The 20,468-nt window shown below is 48.1% G+C and overlaps 3 protein-coding genes across 3 annotated transcripts; all 3 read right to left on the reverse strand.

The window, feature by feature from the left end:
- Nucleotides 1-310: 310 nt before the first annotated feature.
- LOC132262678 (protein pecanex-like) lies at nucleotides 311-13,256 on the reverse strand. Its single transcript, XM_059762019.1, is given in 7 exon segments — nucleotides 311-1,233; nucleotides 1,236-1,629; nucleotides 11,302-11,547; nucleotides 11,614-11,807; nucleotides 11,867-12,416; nucleotides 12,494-12,663; nucleotides 12,725-13,256. Coding segments are annotated over 7 exon segments (3,009 nt in total).
- Nucleotides 13,257-14,006: 750 nt separating this feature from the next.
- Nucleotides 14,007-16,871, reverse strand: LOC132262687 (uncharacterized). The gene has a single exon (XM_059762031.1). The coding sequence runs from the start codon at nucleotides 16,869-16,871 to the stop codon at nucleotides 14,007-14,009; it is 2,865 nt and encodes a 954-aa protein (XP_059618014.1).
- Nucleotides 16,872-16,875: 4 nt separating this feature from the next.
- Nucleotides 16,876-18,399, reverse strand: LOC132262697 (uncharacterized). The gene has a single exon (XM_059762042.1). The coding sequence runs from the start codon at nucleotides 18,397-18,399 to the stop codon at nucleotides 16,876-16,878; it is 1,524 nt and encodes a 507-aa protein (XP_059618025.1).
- Between the last annotated feature and the right edge of the window lie 2,069 nt (nucleotides 18,400-20,468).

Genomic DNA, 20,468 nt, shown 5'->3' on the forward strand with positions numbered 1-20,468 from the left:
TTTAATTTTTTCAATGAAGAATGTTAAAATTTAAAATAAGAGCACACAGTTGATTGAATTTTTTCCTTATCAATAAATATTATTTTTGTAATAATTCCTTTGTCTTCGTTTTCTTTCATTTATTTTGTTTGCTTTTGTGGCAGTTTGGACACTGCGGTAGAGAAAAGACAGGTAATTAGAAAAAAGGGTAAAAAAACGAAATATGACAATATTGGAACTTGAAATAAATTATTATTTATTTATTAACTTTAATACATATGCATAATGTACACATCGAGCTGCTACTTGTGTGTGTCGCTCGTGGACGCGGTTACATCCTTGCGGATGAGCTGCTGCCGAGTTTGATTGAAGAAGTGGCGAATCTCGCGCGACTCCACGGACAGTGACTGTTGCTCTTCCGCGTGTTGAGATTGGCACTCTTGGTCGCGCCAAAGTCCATCGATTCCTGATGCTTCAGACACGAGTTTGTGCTGCCCATCAGCATCTCCTTGCTGCACACATCACGCGTGCTGGACGACGAGGAAGACGTGGCCGGCAGTGTGGCGCGACGCTCTCGCTCACTGATCCTGGACTGACTGGACGCTCGCTTGGCGCCACTCCGGACGGCTTCGCGCTCCATGTCGCGATCCCTGTTGAGAATTCCCGCCAGCAGAGTGGAACTCGTGAGCTTTCCCATGCTGGCGAAACTGCCGCGCGTCGTGGCGCCGCTCACGGACAGATTCTGACTGCCATAGGCCAATGTGCCGCTGCCGCCGCTGCTGATGCCCACGCCGCCAATCGTGGTGACACTGTGCGGCACCTGGGCATTGTAGTACACTCCCTGGATGTCTCCCATGTCGCTGTCAATGGCGCTGCCACTGCTGCAGCCTTCGCGACAGCGCTGTCGCACGCGACTCCACACGTCCAGCACGAGATTTCGGATCTTCTTCACACTCACAGAGCCGCCGGCGATGCTGCACAGCTGCTCATTCGTCTCCGCATACGATGTCGTGAGCGGAGACACGTAGATCGGATAGCCGATCGGCTGATCACACGAGGAATTGATGATATTCCTCAGCGCCTGTTTCGCATTCTGAATACTGCCACGCTCCGGATTCCTGTTCCTCAGATAGATCAGCTCCTGCTGCTGTCCAGCCCACAATCCACGAACACACTCCCTGTTCAGCTTGATCACCCTGAAGCTGAGATAGCGCTTCGCCAGTATAATCACGCGATACTCATCCGATCCATCTCCATCACGTGTCGCAGCGCCAGCAGATTTGGCACGCCACGCAGCACGGCGTTGCGCCACAGCGGGTCCGCCTCGTGCGAGATCACCAGCCCTTGCGTGTGAATACTGATGGCCTCGTACAGCGCCGCCTTGTCCTCGTAATCATCAGGGTTCTGAAAGTGATCCTGATGCAGTTTCAGCGACATTCGCAGCGCCGGTGCCACGACACTCTGCAGCAGATCCATGTCGGCGAACACCCACTCGTCTCTGTGCGACGTGATGCGGAAATCACCCTTGAAGAGCGCATGCAGGCCGTGCAGGAAGAACTCCACGCCGCTGGAGGAACTGTGACTGGCCGTGGCGAGAGTCCTTCGCGCCAGAATGCCCAGCGCCAGACAGAGAGACACCAGCGCCGAATCCTTAGTCTGCAAGCCAAGGAAAAAGTCAGTCTCAATGACTGTGAAACAGTGCCTATCACGAACTCTCGAACATGTTGGAAAAAATATTCAAAACTGCTCTCGGAGAGATGTAGTTTGAATTGGAAGCTGAAATCCTCCTCGGATATTGACCAGGCCGTCGAATCCTTTACGGAGCTACTATGCAATGCCGCTCGTGACTCTACGCCGCCTGCCAAGGAGATTATCAACAGAGGATCGAGTGGCCTTTCCAAGCCAATTCGTGATCTCTTGGCCCAAAAGCGAGCTCAGCGAAAAAAATTCCAACTGTCAAGAGATCCCAAGGACAAGACGCTGCTGAACACCCTAACAAAAGAGCTCAAATCTGCTCTGAGTGATGCCCGAGAAAGGGGTCTACAGAGATATCTCAGTGGCTTGTCGCCCGACGCATCTTCAGACTGTTCCCTGTGGAAAGCAGCTCGCAAGTTGAAAAGACCGAAGATCCCTGATCCTCCACTGAGACTTGATAGTGGGGACTGGGCTAGGAAGAGCGAGGAGAAGGCTGAGTTGTTCGCTTCGCACCTGGAAAATGTTTTCTCTGCTCCTCAAGCCAAATTTTCGCTTATAAGTGACTCATCGCCTCCACCACCGGATTCTTCGATCAAGTGCTCAATCACAGCCCTCAAAGCCCTCATTAAATCATCCTGTTATCGCGCGCAAGCCGACAACATAATGCGCCTATGTTCACCCTCTTCCGGTTTGGACGCTCAAGAATTCACACGCCACGCCGAAGACACTCCACATTTTTCATCATTTTTTACTATATACAAATCAATTGAAGTTATTTTTATTATTCTTTATTAGTTAAATAAATAACGTGAAATATCAATCAAGTGAATTTATCCCTCAAATCATCTACAACAGAGAGGAGGAATTTGGTCATTCAAGCCAGACCTAACCTCACTCTCTTTCCAGGTAATACAGCAATCATACAGAGTCTCAGTCATTGAGGACAGATTCATTCAACATTCATTCCATTTGCTTAAGGTAAAAACACAGTCAACCATTCACGCTATCACGCACGCAACAATCTCTAACATCTTCGTTTACACCCTTCAGGTAACACACTATACCATTCTGGTCCTTCGAGGGAAAGTGACCAGTGACTGTGCAAAAGGATTGGCACCTCTACGGTTAGCAATCCAGTGCGTGTTCAAGCCACCACGTTCCTCACGTACGTGGTCCGATCAAGTGCAATTGGCGGAAGCGGGGGTTTTATCACTTCAATCAGGCGTCATCCCGGTCAGGGACTGTTCTCACTCACCCATCTCAGCAGTGGAGCAGAATGTCGTTGATTCAGAAGCGGGCAGCCGTATACGCTCAGCTCACAAAGCTCAATCAAACCGTTGAGGGCTTAACAGCAGAGCAACTACGGCAACCGGAGACTCTTGCGCTCCTCAAGGCTAAATTGGACTACGTGGACAGCCAGAGAGACAAATTTCTTGGGCTACAGGAGCAATTCAGAAGGGGCTTGACGGATGCAGATGAGATTGCTAAGGAGGAGGCGAGAACGAGTGATTTCATGGATAAATGCGACAATTTGGAGTTCAAGATTCGCATTCACCTCAACAGCCAGTCCCCCGCAGGCACTGCGAATACACAGAGCGACATACTTGCGATGGTCGATAGGATGCTCACACATCACAGTCAGACGCTGACGACACTCATGAGTGAGCGGGAGAAGAAGCCTGACACAAAGGCTCACGTCAAACTTCCTGAGCTACATCTCAAGACGTTTCACGGTGCTTATTCAGAGTGGCCCGCTTTCTACGATTTCTTCAAGTGCACCGTTCAAGAGAACAAGAATCTGATGGTCATCCAGAAGTTTCAATATTTGAAGATGTCTCTCACCGGAGAAGCGAACGCGATCATCAGCCATCTGACCGTCTCAGAGAGCAACTACGAGAAGGCTTGGAGTCTTCTCATCAAGAGATTCAACAAGCCCAAGAGTATCATCAAGGAGTACTTCACTCGGTTCTTCTCACAATCAGAGCTTAAAGTGGCAGATGCGGACAAGCTGCGAAAGCTTCACAGCACGTACGAGGAGGCAATTCTCGGAGCTGAGAACATGGGAGCGTCCAGCAAGGATGCTTGGTTGGTCCACTTTGCGTCGCAAACTCTGGATCCTGACACAAAGGAACTCTGGGCATGCGAGGCAACTCAGGGGACTTTACCCACATGGCAAGAGTTCAGCGATTTCCTCTCGAGGCGTTGTGATGAGTTGGAAAACGTCTCCAAGCAGAAGTCTTCCACCAGCTCCACATCTCAGCCAGCTCAGAAGAAGCCCATGACACAATCCAACAACAAGTCTCAGAAGCAGTCGTCATTTTGAAATGCGAACAATGAGACTTGCAAGGTCTGCAAGGCTGTCGTCCATCACGCCTGGAAGTGTGACAAGTTTCTGGCCCAAACACCATTGCAGAGGCTGGAGACGCTTCGCAGGCTTCAGATGTGTACCAACTGCCTAAGTCCACAACATACTGATTGCGATCGTGGCTCCTGCCGCGTTTGCCGTCAGCATCACAACTCACTCATCCACGACGCCTGTGTTCAGAAGGCGCCGACTCAGGGACAGCAATCAGATCCCAACCCAGTCACACCAGTGAATTCACAGGCGAAGCCATCATCGTCACGAAATGCCCTCACCACAGTAGACGTTCCTGCAGCAGCCGAGAGTTCAAGTAGCTCGGACAGACAGACGTTCGCCACACGAGTGGCTCAAAACACATTGCTTCCAACGGTCCAAGTCCTCGCCAGAGGAGCCAACGGGAAGCTACACAGATGCCGGGCATTGTTGGACGCAGGCAGCCAAGTCAACTTTGTCACCAAGTGCTTTCTGGACAAGCTTAAAATCCCTAGGCGACAGGAGGAAGCCCGCCAGATCTCAGGAGTCAATGCGGCTTCTATTAACGTCAATCAGTCAGCTGGCCTTCACATCACATCCACTGATCAACAATTTCATATGGTGGCCGACTTCCTGGTCGTCCCCAAGGTAGTGGATGAGCTCCCGGCAGATTACGTGGAGCTGGATTGGAAGATTCCCGATTACATCACACTGGCTGACCCACAGTTCATGACTCCGGGCAGAATTGACTTGCTGCTGGGCGCTGAATTCGACGCACGAGCGAGGCGTTCAGGTCATCTTCAGGACAATTCCCCAGCCCTCTTGGAGACTGCATTTGGCTGGGTTGTTCAGGGTGCATGGAGTCGTTCCCACAACGCACAGCCACTCAGCACGTTCTTCAGTTTTGCCACAATGACAGATGATCTGCACAAGTTGGTCAGCAAGTTTTGGGAGATTGAAGAGATCGGGCAAGAGGCAACTTCACTGACAACTGAGGAGTCTGAGTGCGAAGACTTTTTCGCCGCCACAACAGCGAGAGACTCTGAGGGGCGCTACATCGTCAGACTTCCCACACGAGAGAATGAAGGCGATTTGGGAAGCTCACGATTCATCGCAGAACAGCGCTTCAGACAGGTGGAGAAGAGACTCAAGTCAAATCCCGTGTTGAAGGAACACTACAGCAACTTCATGAGCCAGTACCTGGAGCTGGGCCACATGAGGATACTCCCGGAAGACTACGTCTCATCCCGGCCAGAGTATTATCTGCCACACCATGCTGTGGTCAAGATGTCCTCTTCATCCACTCCGGTTCGCGTTGTTTTCGACGCGAGCTGCAAGACAACATCAGGTCTTTCACTGAATTCAATTCTGAAGATTGGGCCTCGTACACAAGAGGAATTGTTCGACATCCTGGTCAGATATCGCCAGCACAACATCACAATCAAGGCCGATATCGAGAAGATGTTCCGGCAAGTCAGGGTGCACGAGGACGATCAGAATCTCCAGAGAATTCTCTACCGTGACAGTTCAGAGAAGCCACTGCAAACATATCTCCTCACGACAGTCACATATGGCACGGCCAGTGCTCCATACTTGTCCACTCGTTGCATGCAGCAGCTGCTGAAGGATGATGGCGGAAATTACCCTCATGCAAGAGAAATCGCCGCAAGGGATTTCTATGTGGACGATCTACTCACGGACGCACAGTCAGTTGAGGAGGCGGTCACGCTGCAGGAGGAATTGTCGGGTCTTTTCCGAGGAGGTGGCTTTTCCCTCAGGAAGTGGTCATCGAACTGTCAGGAGGTGCTTGAGAGGGTTCCCACTGAAGACAGAGAAACCAAGTCAATCTTGGAGTTCGATTCAGGAGGCGCCATTTCGACACTCGGCCTACAGTGTCACCCACACACAGACACATTCTCATTCAAGATAGGTCTCAAGGATGGAGAGATCACCAAGCGCAGTGTACTTTCCAACATGTCACGAGTTTACGATCCATTGGGCCTTTTGTCTCCAGTCACGATCAGCGGCAAGATCTTCATGCAGACACTGTGGAAGGAACGACTGGAATGGGACATACCGCTTGCGGATCAGTTGAGAGACAATTGGGTTTCCTATCAGGAGGAAATCCGCAAGCTGGCAACTCTCAGCTTCCCGAGAAGGTTCACTGAACTCGAAGACGTCAAACAACTACAGCTGTATGGGTTTTGTGATGCATCACAAGATGCATATGCTGCATGCATCTACGCGAGGACACATGACCACAGTGACAGAGTGAGCAGTCATTTGATCGCAGCCAAAACTCGTGTCGCACCTCTCAAAGCTCAATCAATTCCGCGACTTGAACTCTGTGGTGCCATTCTCCTCGTCAGACTGCTCAAGAAAGTGCAAACAGCACTCACGATGGATGTCAGCGAGATCCGAGTCTTCTCCGACTCTACTGTGGCGTTTCACTGGATCACTGGTGATGCCAATCGATGGAAGACTTTTGTCCGGAATCGCGTCACGCAGATTCAATCAGCGCTGCCGGCTTCAGCATGGGGCCATGTGAGATCAGAACATAATCCAGCAGATCTCGCATCCAGAGGCGTCAAGGCAGACGCTCTCATCCACGAGAAGTTTTGGGAACAAGGACCTGACTGGATATTCGATGACATACCGCCTCCGTTCACTCACAAGAACACCCCAGACGACATCTCTGAAGACCAGCTTGAGGAGATCAAGGTATGTGCTCATTTGCATGTGTCTAATCCGCTTTGGAACATCATCTTCAGATATTCATCATTTCCGAGGCTTGTGAGAGCAGTTGCAATTCTCACGAGGTTCGCGCGCTTCATCATAAACAAATACAAGCGTAATCAGATCGATCGCGGATCTCTCAGTACAGTGGAATTGGCAACAGCCAAGGACATTCTCATCAGGGCCGTCCAGGCGCAATCTTTCGCCGAGGAGATACACGATCTCACACTCAAGAAGACGATCTCCAAGGACTCCAGCGTCCGCAAACTAAATCCCTTCCTGGACGACAAGGGAATGCTTCGTGTAGGGGGCAGGATTGGGCGCGCGGACACCACATTTGACCACAAACATCCACTCTTGTTGCCAGCCAAACATCATCTCACAGATCTGGTGGCAAGTGACTTCCATCGTACCACTCTCCATGGTGGTCCCCATCTTCTCCTCAGTGCCATGAGGATGGAATTCTGGCCTGTCCATGGGATGACAGTGGCGAAGAGAGTCGCCCGCAAATGCCACAATTGCTTCAAGGTTCGTCCGAGAGGCACGGAGCAGCTGATGAGTGACTGTCAGGGCAACAGGGTGCGTCAATCCCGCGCCTTCACCCATACGGGAGTGGACTTTTGTGGGCCGTTCCTGCTCAAGCCATTCACGCGCACAGGAGCGCCACGAAAGGTGTACATTTCGGTGTTCATCTGCCTCACAACAAGGGCCATTCATCTCGAACTGGTCGAATCTCTCACCACGGAAGGCTTCATCGCTGCCCTCAAAAGATTCACGGCCAGACGCGGAATTCCGTCGCACATTTATTGCGACAATGCCACTAATTTCGTAGGCGCCAACAGAGAGTTGAAGGAGCTCAAGGACTTGTTCATCACGGAGCAATCCCAAAATGAAATTCTCAACGCAGCAGCGGAGCGTGGGATTACATTCCACTTCATTCCTCCAGCAAGTCCTACGTTCGGTGGCTCCTGGGAATCTGGAGTCAAGTTATTCAAAACACATTTGCGCAGAGTAGCCGGCGACACCAGACTCAACCAGGAACAGATGCTCACATTAGTCCCCCAGATCGAGTCAATCCTCAACTCTAGGCCGCTCACCAGTCTCTCGGACGATCCCAGGGACTTTTCACCACTCACGCCGGGTCATTTTCTCATTCTGGGCCCGCTAACGGAGACTCCACTCAGGGCTATCCCAGAGCCCAACCTTCTTCAATTTCCCACCAATCACTTGGGACAATGGCAACAAGTCCAGCAGATCGTTGAGCATGTTTGGCGAAGGTGACACAAGGAATATCTACATACTCTTCAGCCACGCAACAAGTGGATGACTATCAGTTCACCTGTGGAAATCAACGATCTGGTGCTCATCAAACATGACAATTTGCCACCCCTCAAGTGGCCAACAGGACGTGTCATCAAGGTGCATCCTGGTGAAGACAATTTGATCAGGATGTTCACTCTACAAACGCCCACGGGGATCACGCAGCGCGCACTGCCCAAGATCTGCCCCCTACCAAAGGATTCACCTTCCGTGGATTCTTTGAAATCGCTTTTCAATGCGATTCCACCCGGCCAGGATGTTATCGCGCGCAAGCCGACAACATAATGCGCCTATGTTCACCCTCTTCCGGTTTGGACGCTCAAGAATTCACACGCCACGCCGAAGACACTCCACATTTTTCATCATTTTTTACTATATACAAATCAATTGAAGTTATTTTTATTATTCTTTATTAGTTAAATAAATAACGTGAAATATCAATCAAGTGAATTTATCCCTCAAATCATCCACAACAGAGAGGAGGAATTTGGTCATTCAAGCCATACCTAACCTCACTCTCTTTCCAGGTAATACAGCAATCATACAGAGTCTCAGTCATTGAGGACAGATTCATTCAACATTCATTCCATTTGCTTCAGGTAAAAACACAGTCAACCATTCACGCTATCACGCACGCAACAATCTCTAACATCTTCGTTTACACCCTTCAGGTAACACACTATACCACATCCATTAATGTGAAGAAGGCTCCAGGAATCGATGGCATTAGCGGCAAAATGATTAAATGCCTACCCGAGATATGCGTAAGGTTGCTTGCATACATCTTCAATGCAGTGTTCAGGTCGGGTCATTTTCCTCAATCCTGGAAAGTGGCAACTATACGAATGATTCCTAAACCTGGAAAGGACATCTCCCTGGCTTCTTCCTACCGACCATAAGCCTTTTACCAATTTTGTCCAAGTTATGCGAGCGAGTCATCTTAAACGACCTCCTTCCCGCCATCAGAGCTCTTAAGCTTATACCTGATCACCAGTTTGGATGTAGGGCCAGGCACTCCACAGTGCAGCAAGTTCATCGCGTGGTCGCAACAATCCAGGAAGCCCTCGACGCTGGGAAATACTGCTCTGCTGTGTTCCTGGACATAGCCCAGGCCTTCGACAAGATATGGCATGAGGGGTTGCTGTACAAAATCCGCGGAAAACTTCCTACAAGATTTCACGGTCTCTTGGAGTCTTATCTCACCGAAAGAGCCTTCTTCGTAAAAGTAGACTCAGCTCTATCATCTAGGCGCTTCATCCGGGCTGGGGTCCCGCAGGGCAGCGTTCTTGGGCCCACGCTGTACATGCTGTTCATGGCTGACCTGCCCACCTCTCGGGATGTCCAAATGGCCACGTTTGTTGACGATACAGCCATCATGTCAACCCATGCCAACATGAACACTGCTTCTCGAGAGTTGCAGACCCACTTGAACACCATGGCCGAGTGGTTCGCCCTTTGGGGAGTGAGACTAAATGAAGGGAAATCCGTACACGTCTCCTTCTCCCTAAAACGCAGATCCTGCCCAAAAGTCAGCATTAACAACGTGACTATTCCTCAGAAAAAGGCGGCCGTGGTGCAGTCGGTAGAGAGCCAGACTGAGAACATCACGGTCGTGTGTTCGATCCCCATCACTTGCAAATGATCGAACACAGCAGATGCGAAAAATATTAAGCCTTTCAATGGCAAATATAAAATTCCAGCCCAAATAAGGTTGCTGTTAAATGTTCCAACTGAAGTAGAAACTTCTATGAAAGTGTATTTCGCATCTGTCCTTACATATAGATGGGCACACTACCAGACTGGTGTCGCTTGTAAATAAGCGATATCGTCTGCAATCACGCCCAAGGCCAAGCTCTGCTAGTCTGTGCATTTGACTGGCTCACTTGAAAAGCCTTGCCCTCTGAGTGGGAAAAAATCAGAGGATAACCGGGGGGAAGAAGGGACGACATAAATAAAATAAGAAGATATCAATGAAAGTCACAGGCCAAAGCTGTTACCGTCTGAAAGGTAACTGGATGACTGGTTAGCTTTGGGTCTTGGCCCTTAAAATGGGAAAATTTTCCTGGGGATGCATAAAAGGCCCGTCAGATGGCCTGGATGCCGTGGAGCAAGATTTCTTGTACCACCCCCATTTCTAATCTAATCTAAATCTAATCTAATTCCTCAGAAACCTGAAGTCAAGTACCTTGGCCTTCATCTAGACAAGCGACTCACATGGAAAAGCCATATCAAAGCGAAAATCCAGCAGATGAAGCTGAAAATGAGCTCCCTTTATTGGCTCGTCGGTAAGAGATCGAGTGTGTCTCTGCATTCTAAAGTGATGCTCTACAAGGCCATGATTGTTCCAATCTGGACCTACGGTATCCAGATTTGGGGCTCTGCCAGCGAGACCAACTTAAAAATGCTTCAATGCTACCAGTCTAAAGTTTTGCGGAGACTAGCAAATGCTGACTGGTATGTGACTAACGAAGTTATCCATAGAGATCTTCAAGCCTGAATGTCAAACAGCAAATTCTACGGCTCAGCCCCCGCTATATCCACCAACTGGAAGTCCATCCTAATACCCTTGCCGCTCGCCTGCCTACCACCAGGAGATACCGGCGTCTTAAACGTGTCGATCCTCTTGACCTTCCGTCTCGTTGGATCCCAGATTTATAAGTATTATAAATTTGTGAGTTTTCCATGGTAATGTCAGCATTGGTTGTTCATTCCCACTATAACATTGTGATGTTCCCCTATGTGATTACCTTTACTGAATGTCCTCGGACAGCTTGTAAATAAAGTTGTGAAACGGCGAAAAAAAAAATGACTGTGAAACATTATTATATCAGATTTCTCACCACAATATGCGATGATTCTTCGCTGCTTTTGCCACTCTCCTTGACCTCTTAGTGACTCATCTTGTTGTCCGACAAACTGAAAAAGGGAAATGGAAATTGATTTTTCAATTAAACCCCATCAATGGTCAGAAGTCAAGAATGTGCGGCAAAGGATGTTAATTGCAATTTAATCTCTCTCTCTCTCTCTTTCCTCTGACCTTTATTATCAGAAAAGTGAGTGCAAAAGTGATGAAAAGTATAAATTAGTTTTCAGTGAAAAATTGCTTCTCACATGATTAATGGATGTAATTTTCTTTCACGGGGAAATCTGAGCTTTTCTATGCAAAATTATGCACATAAATCTTGAAAAATTCCAACTCACTTTTGTGACTGCGTCGCTGACCATGGACCTGAAGCTCTGCTTGCCTCTCTCTTCCTTTTCTGCTTGTAGCAATACTGAATCCACCCGAGATACACGCTGCAGAAGCTATTCCGCGTGATGCCCGACGACCGGAAGTCATAATTCTCATCCAGATTGTGATAGAACACAGGATCCAAGTCCACATATTGTCGCTCTGTTGTGCTCTGCAGCGCTTCCTGAATTGCCTGCGAATTTAGCCACTCGTCCAGCTTCTGCGACTGAATTGTGTAGTAGATTATGCTCTGCAAAGTGATCGAGAAGAGCATGAAAACCATCAGAAAACAAAGAGCAGTAATAAATTGTCCCACCTTCACATAATACGTGATGAGAACTCGCCGGAACTCGAAGACTTGGAGCGTCGCCACAGCCGAATTGTCAGATATTGAGTATCCTTCGAGAATATACTGTGCCGCCACAACTTGCCACACCAGCCAACGTGTTGAGAACATGGCATTGACGCTGAGTATGAAGGGCAGATGACCAGGAGAGCAACAGCAACAGTCTGCAAGGAAATCCACAAATCATCTCCCTTTTTCTTCCCCTCACTTTCATTCAACTCACCTCTGTTCTCTTCCACACCCTCAGGGATCGCCTCCACTTCGCGCTGCTGGCAGTATGTGCCCCTGAACTCCAGGCCGCGCATCTGGAAGGTGCACAGCCCGTTGCCCAGCTCGATGATGTGAAAAAGACAGTTGAGATAGTCCGACGCCAGCACGAAGCAATCACCCTGACTCACATTTCCCCACCTGCCCAGCAGCAGATCGCCGCAGAGCGAGTGCTGCAGCGATCTGGTGAGATGCTCGTAGAAGATGCTGTAGAGATTGTTATCCGAGCCCAAATCGCGCTCCAGCTGCAAACTGAGGCGCGTGTTGGAGTGATCAATGCGACGCGTGTTGTAGTCATGCTCCCAGAACTTAATCGGTCGCACGTAGGACGTGAGGAAGATTGCACTGCCCAGGAAGGGATTGAGTGGCGTGGACAGGAGCGCACTGACGCCCGCCTGCACGAAGAGCATCGCCGAGTGTGGCACACTGAAGGGCTGAGCAAAGGCATGAAATGCTGAACCCCACGTGATTTGCCACGGAGCAATGTAAGTCACGATAAATTGCACCTGCAAAGCGAAGAATTCTTCATCTCAGCAAAAAAAACTGCCACAGAATAACCATTGGAGAGTAAGTTGATCTTTACCTTAAGAAGAAAATCGCACGTTTTCTTATACAGAATGGAAACGAAGAAGTAGTTGATGAGGAAAGTTTCACTGCAGGCAATGTAATCAAAAGAATGTAATCGAAAGAAGAGCACTGAGAAGATGAGGATCAAGTATTGACTTGCTGGATCGGAGAAAGAGCTTCGAACACCTGAAAAAATGCATGTCAATTGGTGAAATTCTTCAACTTCTTGAAATTCAATTTGACTCACACTTCAGTCCGCAAATCACTACAAAAACAGTGCCCAGCGAAATGCCAAACTTGCCCACAATTCGCACAGAGTCAGACGTTTGGGCGCCGATGAAGACAATGGGATACAGCACATTCCTCTCCAGCATGCACAGATAGACGATAAACTTCTCAAACCACATCACTTTGGCCGCGCCGCGCGGCTCAAACTGCCCAAACTCGTGCTGACGCAGAATCGGCAGCGACATGCACAGCCACGGCCAGTGCTTGCGCATCTGCGGCAGCAGATAATGCAGCACCAGGCCCAGGACGCCGGCGATCGTGTGCAGCACGGGATTGAGGTCCGGCTGCAGCACCGTGAACACCGTGCTGTAGTGCAACCCGAGATAGATCACGGCCAGCACGCAGCACACGAACAGATCGTGCTTCAGGCGCGCATTCACCGTGCTCTGTATCTTCCTGGGCAGTGGATCCACCAGCTCTGCGTCCGTGAGCACATTCGGCTGGCCAGCGGACGAGGACGCGGCCGTCTGCTGGGGCGGATAAGTATCCATGCTATTTACATCAGTCTTATTGCCATTGGAGCTCGCGTCCTCGCGCGCTGCGCTTCCTGATGAACAAACAGAAGAAAGAGATTTCAGGTGAAAAATCAGCCTTTTGAACTAAAATAGCTTCTTTAAGGAGAATTTCAATATCTAAATCAATTTCTTATTTCATATTCGCAAAAAGTAAAAGCATTGTAAAAGAATTGCATAGTTTTCTGATCAATTTGCCATCTTTTCTCAAGAAATTGACCCTTCAAAAGTGTGTCTTTGCTAAAGAAACAAGAAATCTAAATTATCACCAAGATCTTCTTTACTCACATTTGCCTATTTCACTTCAAATTGCTAATAGAAAATGTGAGGTTTGATTACCTTTGTAATGGAAAAGATACGATTAGACTCCTTCTGACTCTCTAGTTTATCTGCATGATTGTCGCACCTTTGTAATGGAAAAGATACGATTAGAATTCGCCTGACTCTCTTGTCTATCTGCGTGAATGTCCCACCTGCAATTGAAAAGGGAATGATAAATCCGGCACGATTGACCGGATTTCCCCTTTCAAAACGTCGCAATCTCCTTGCTTTGCTTGCCAGCACACTCCTTCTTCACTCGCCTTGCTACTAACAACAACACCTTGTCTATATTAGTTCAATATTTCGCTTTATTTCACTTTTTAAATTCTTCTCACTGTCGCGTGGCCGTCTTTGCCTTCTCCTCTCTTCAACTCAACTCAACATGGCCGCGATCTTCCAGACTTCCACTCAGCGCGGCATGTGAGCCGCAGAGCTAAACGGCGGCTCTCTTCCAGTCTCCACATTTTCCTCCGGTTGAGAGTCTCCTTTCAACTCATCTTGAAGAGGCAGTTTGGCCAATTTGTTGACTGCCCGTTTGGTGAGTCCAGATGAAGTACGAACGGTTACTACTCGCACAACTCCATCGGATCCTGGATGAATCTCCGTGACACGTCCCATAGACCAAACGAAGCTCCTCAGATTGTCTATCTTGATCAGGACAAGATCTCCAATGGCCAAATTCTCCGTCGTCTTACTCCACTTTGGCCGCTGCTGCAAGGTGGTGATGTACTCTGCTTGCCACCTTCGCCCAAATTCCTGGGACAGACGCTGAAGAAATCTCCAACGAGTGAGATGATTGAGCTTTTCTGGCAGCGTATCGAGTGGAGGCACCTCAATTGGTGGCCCGTAAGAGCCCAGGAAATGCGCTGGCGTGAGAGGATCCAAATCGTCAGGCTCCGAAGACAATGGGCAGAGGGGCCTGGAATTCAGGAGAGCTTCCACTTCCGTCAACACCGTCGTCAACTCCTCGAACGTCAGGATTGTGTCTCCCAACACTCTCTTCAGGTGAAACTTCACGTTCCCAATGCCTCGCTCCCAAAGGCCTCCGAAGGTGGGCGAGTATGCTGGGATGAAATGAAATTGCGTCCCAGACTCAGACATGAATCTGATCACCCGTTGCTGATGCTGAAGAAGTTGCTTGCGCTTTTCCTTTGGATCCACAGACGTCACGGCTCCGACGAAGTTTGAGGCATTGTCACAGTAGATGTTTTGACAAATTCCGCGCCTTGACCTGAATCGTCTCTGAGCTGCCAGAAACGCCTCGGTGGAGAGATCACTTACAGCCTCCAGATGGACGGCTTTAGTGGCCATGCATACAAATAGGCAAATGTATGCTTTACACACGATGGCTTTACGAAGTCTGGAGACTCGCACTTGGAGAGGCCCGGCGAAATCACACCCTGTGTTTATGAATGCTCTGGCTTGGCGCACTCTGTAAGCCGGAAGGTTTCCCATGAGCGGCTGCTCCAGACGTGGTTTAGCTCGGAAGCAGGAAATACATTGATGGATCACTTTCTTAACACTTCGACGCTCACCAATGATCCAGTATTGTGCTCTCATGATGCTTTGTGTGAGTGCTGTGCCCGCGTGAAGATGAAACACGTGAGCTGCTTCGATGAGCTTGAGAGTGAAGGGATGAACGCCGGACAGAATCGCTGGATGACGTGCCTCGAATTCAAGTCTTGAATTCTGAATTCTTCCTTTCACTCGCAGAACGCCACAGTCGTCCAAAAAGGGCACCAATTTAGACAATTTACTTCCTGCTTTGATGGGCTGGTTGCGCTGTAGACAATGTATTTCTTCAGCGAAGCACTCACGCTGAGCTTTCTTGACCAAGATCATCGTTGCTTGAGCTATTTCCTGGACAGTAAGCTCAATTCCAAAGGCATGACGGTTTTCCTTGAAGTTTCGCCACCTTAACATCTGCGCAGTCACTCGAGTTAACTTGGCGGCTGATGAAAATCTCTTGAAGAACTCAATCGACTCAGTTGATTCAATCGGATGTTGAGTGAATAGAGTCTGAGAAACAAGTTTCTCTTCCCCTGTCACTGAATGTGGAATCTCTTTCCTCTGCGGCCACTGAGATTCTCCTTGAACCAACCATTTGGGCCCGTGACGCCAAAGAGGGTGTTGAATTAACTCTTTAGGAGTCAATCCTTGAGCCAGACAACTTGCGGGATTGTCAGCGATCGGAGTCCATTGCCACACACTTCCTGGGATGATTTTGTGGATTTGCTCCAATCGGTTGGCTACATATGTCTTGTACTCGCTGGATTCGCGCTGGATCCACTGAAGCGCAATCTCTGAACTCGTCCAGGCCTTCACAATCACTTCTGTAGAGCCCAAATCCTTCGTCAGCTTCTCTATCAAGTGGCACAGAAGGCACGCTGAATTCAAATGCAGCCGGTCCATTGTGACTGGCTGACGAGTAGCCACTCTTGACTTGGAGGCTACGAAGATCGCCTGGCCAGGTAAGTTATCATCTACACAGACGGCATAAACTACTGCTCCGTAGCCTTTGCTCGAAGCGTCAGCGAATCCATGAAGATTTATCTGTGAAGGAGACTTGATCATGAGACGTGGTACATTTACCTTTGTTAGATCGCTGAGCTGAGCTCGAATAATCAAAAACTCCCTCCGGATGTCCTCTGGGAGTGGATCGTCCCAATCAATGTCTACATCCCACAGTGATTGAGTCAACATCCTCAATTTGGCTGTCACTGGCGCAATAAAACCAAGAGGATCGAACACTTTGGCCGCACTAGCGCACAAATCTCTCCTACTTGATGCCTCTACGAAGTCCTCGATGACCAGGGAGAGTTGATCTAAACCAGGAAGCCACTGAAGCCCAAGAAGTGGGACTAACTTGTTGCCTGCCAACACTTCTTCCTCAGTGAGCGCCTGCTGCTCAGGCGGGATGTTCTGGAGCACCTCCGGTGCATTTGACGCCCACTTCCGGAGCGGAAATCCACCAGAATCGAGAATCTGATGGATGTCTGATTGCAATGTAATGGCTGACTCGATGTTCATTGCTCCGCTGAGCAAATCATCCATATAGAAGCCGTTGATAATAGCCTCTGAAGCGTCTGGGTAGTCATCAGCGTTGTCGAGTGCCATTTGCTTGAGCACTCGAGTGGCAAGAAATGGAGCACACGCTGTTCCGTACGTCACAGTTGTAAGGCGATATATTTGAACAGGTTGATGTCGGGATTCTCTCCAGAAAATCCTCTGAAGATCACAATCCTCCGGTGCGACTCGAACTTGTCTGTACATCTTTTCAACGTCTGAAGTAAATGCCACCGGGAATGTGCGGAATTTCAGGAGAAGAGTCATCAAAATCGGGCTGAATCTTTGGCCCCACGGCCAAGATACCATTCAATGCGATATTTCGTGGTCTAATTGCACACGATGCGTCAAATACAACTCGCAATTTGGTTGTAGTGCTGGAAGGCCTCATCACAGCCATGTGAGGAATCACGTATGAGGGCTTCGACGATTGGACGTCCTCCGGTGGGACGCGCTCCATATGACCCTTTGCTTCATAGTCCCTCATGAAGTCCACGTACAACTGGCGGAATTGTGGATCCTTCATGAACTTTCGCTCCATCGCGGAAAGTCGTGCGAGAGCGGCTTGCTTAGAATCTCCCAGCAGGTCTGGAGATCTCTTGAGCGGAAGCCTGACTTCATACCTGCCTGATGCGTCGCGCTTGACGGTCTCTGCAAAGTATTCCTCACAGAATTGTTCTTCGTTCTCGATGAGTGGCTTCTTTGTCAAGTCATCTGCCCAGTAATCCTTGAAAATCTTGTCCACATCGAACATCATGTGAAAAGACTTCACACTCGACGCAATGCTCGACATTTTCCCTCCGACGACCCAGCCAAAGATTGTCTCTTGGGCCACTGGTGCTCCATCACCTCCCTTGATGATGTTCGGACAATTTATCTCCATCGCAAACTCAGCTCCCAGAATGATGTCGATTTCCGCCGGTTTATCGAATTGAGGATCTGCCAAGCGCAGATTTCGCAGATGTTTCCAGTTGATCGATTGTACAAGTTGCTCCGTTGGCAATTTGGAGGTCATCTTGCTGAGCACGAGAGCTTCCGCCTGAAGACTCTCCTCCGGATGACACATCGAGGTCACCTTGATGACCACTAAACCTCTAGTGTAGCCCACGACTGTCTCACCAGCTCCATTGACAGCTACTCTCTTGTTCTTCCTGGGAAGTCGCAGTCTCTGAGCGCAAGATTCCGAAATCAACGAACACTCACTCCCTCCATCAATGAGAATCCTACAAACTTGCTGATTCCCGTCTCTGTCTGCTACATGAACCAGCGCCGTGGGCAGCAGAGCACGCTTTAGAGTGGTGCAATGATGTGTCGTGACTGTGGCAATCTCCTCAGCTGCTGAATCGATATCAGCTTGAGATACAGTATTCGTCAGTGCTGCTGGCACACTAGCCACAGCTGGAGTATCTTCCGGGTGAAGCCAAGTATGATGAGATTTGTTGCAGAACCTGCAGGTCGACTTCGAAGTACAATTTCGCACTGTATGATTTGGACGCATACAATTGTAACAAATCTTGTTACCAGCTACGAATGCCCTCCTGTCGGCACAGGGAAGGGCTTTGAATCGGTCGCATTGGAACAGCTCATGTCCTGGTTGATTGCAATGAGGGCAGAAGGCCATCTCGGTGTGATGCGCCCTCACAACCCGCTTATCTTTGAAGACAACATCGGGCTTCTTGACTGAAGAGATGCTGCACAGCCTCGAAGCTGGCGTATCGTCATTCCATCTCTCCATGGCGTCGACTCGCTTGTCGAGGAATTCGAACCACGTCTTCAGTTGGCCGATTCACATGGGGATAATCGAGTATTGGGACTTCTATTGGGACGGTAAATGGGTGTCTCGACTCAAGGAGTATGTATTTTTGTTGTTTGTTGGGGTTCTCGTACAGGAGGCGACAAGCGACCATTTTAAGAAGAAGAAGATGTATAGTTAAATTTGTGTTTCGCGGTGAAGTGAATTCGCGGGAATTTAAATTTAAACAATTCTTTTTTTCACGGATTTTCATTATTTTATTCAAGTTGTGAATGTTTGTATTTTCTTTTGCTCCTGTGAAGCCGCCCACCCTTTTTTCCTATACATATTCGCCCTTCTCTCCTTCTCAATTAAGTGATTATTTTGGTAAATTATTTTGTTTCTAATTCTCTGCTTCACATAAGTATTTAACACATCTTTTGAATATCTGCTGCAGTCCACATTTTCATTAATAAATTCACACGTGTCTCTTAGTACATTTTTTTTCACTTTAAAAGTGAGATGCGTTTCAGCAGCAGGTCCACCTGATTTGGGGTTGAGAATCTGCAACACAGCATCTTTCAGTTGTCTCAACATGCAATTCTTTGTCCCCCCCACACACAGAAAAAATTAATGAATTCCATATAGAGTTATTGAATATTATAAAAAAAATAACTTACCAATCGATTGATCTTCCACTGCCTCCTCATAATCCGAAATAATTTCGATTGTGTTGTCGAAGAGCATATCTACTTCCGATTCTTTGTCACTTCCGGCTTCATCGCGGATCACATCATTCAGCTCTTCATCCTCGTCTCTCAAGACTGCAGTTCTCTCCTCAAATTCATGTCCATTACCGCAGGGCATGATCTTTGCATAGGAATGATCCCCTGTGAAATACGAGAGCACATTTAAGTCAATCAATTTACACATATTTCTATTCTGAAACTTACATAGAATTGCAATCTCTGGGTTGAGAGATTGGATGAGGTCCAGACTCGCCTCTGGATGAGCCCGGCTCAGCTCTGGAGATGTCCCAACTTTCGTCGGGAAAACTGAAAATTATTATAGATGAAATAATAAAAAAGAACAACCTGCATTGTATATAAATCATTACCTCCCTTCTTCAATCTCCTTCTGCACTTCCACTCTCCCTGCAGAGCTCGGGAAGTGGGGTGGAAATCGTCAGGCAGGAAGTGGTCAGAGCACACTCTGATGATCTTCTTCTCAATACCTGACGACTTCTTCAAGATTTTCCTCCACTTCCTCACCACCTTCTCACTCTCGTGGTGTGGGAGTTGGTGGAAGGAGACGTGGGGATTACATCCCTGGATATTCTGACAGCCAATTGCACTGCAATTCATTTTTCTTCAACTTTTGCACAGAAAATTGACAATTAGAACGCGCGAAATGAATGAGTAGTTGGTTTATTGTGATTTCGCGCGAAAAGAAGTCGCGATGAAAAATAGTATGATCGAAATAACCGCCGAATTTTTCGCTAAAACCTAACCTCAAATAGACGATGTCGCCTCCTGTACGAGAACCCCAACAAACAACAAAAATACATACTCCTTGGCACCAAATGGTGTTACAATATGTCATTTTCTACTATTTTTAAGGTAGTTGAGCCTTGTTCCAGCTGTATAAAATCATTGGGATGTGATTTTCTCTAGCGTTTTTCGCAGCACAAAATGGTGTTACAATATGTCATTTTCTACTATTTTTAAGGTAGTTGAGCCTTGTTCCAGCTGTATAAAATCATTGGGATGTGATTTTCTCTAGTGTTTTTCGCAGCACAAAATGGTGTTACAATATGTCATTTTCTACTATTTTTAAGTATTGAGCCTTGTTCCAGCTGTATAAAATCATTGGGATGTGATTTTCTCTAGCGTTTTTCGCAGCACAAAATGGTGTTACAATATGTCATTTTCTACTATTTTTAAGGTAGTTGAGCCTTGTTCCAGCTGTATAAAATCATTGGGATGTGATTTTCTCTAGCGTTTTTCGCAGCACAAAATGGTGTTACAATATGTCATTTTCTACTATTTTTAAGGTAGTTGAGCCTTGTTCCA

The sequence above is a fragment of the Phlebotomus argentipes genome, unplaced genomic scaffold (assembly GCF_947086385.1).
Source record: "Phlebotomus argentipes unplaced genomic scaffold, Phlebotomus argentipes genome assembly contig_9, whole genome shotgun sequence".
Classification (NCBI taxonomy): domain Eukaryota; kingdom Metazoa; phylum Arthropoda; class Insecta; order Diptera; family Psychodidae; genus Phlebotomus; species Phlebotomus argentipes.

Coding starts and splice junctions, on each gene's coding strand:
- LOC132262687 (XM_059762031.1), bottom strand. CDS start 16,871: ATGTACAGACAAGTTCGAGTCGCACCGGAGGATTGTGATCTTCAGAGG.
- LOC132262697 (XM_059762042.1), bottom strand. CDS start 18,399: ATGGAGAGATGGAATGACGATACGCCAGCTTCGAGGCTGTGCAGCATC.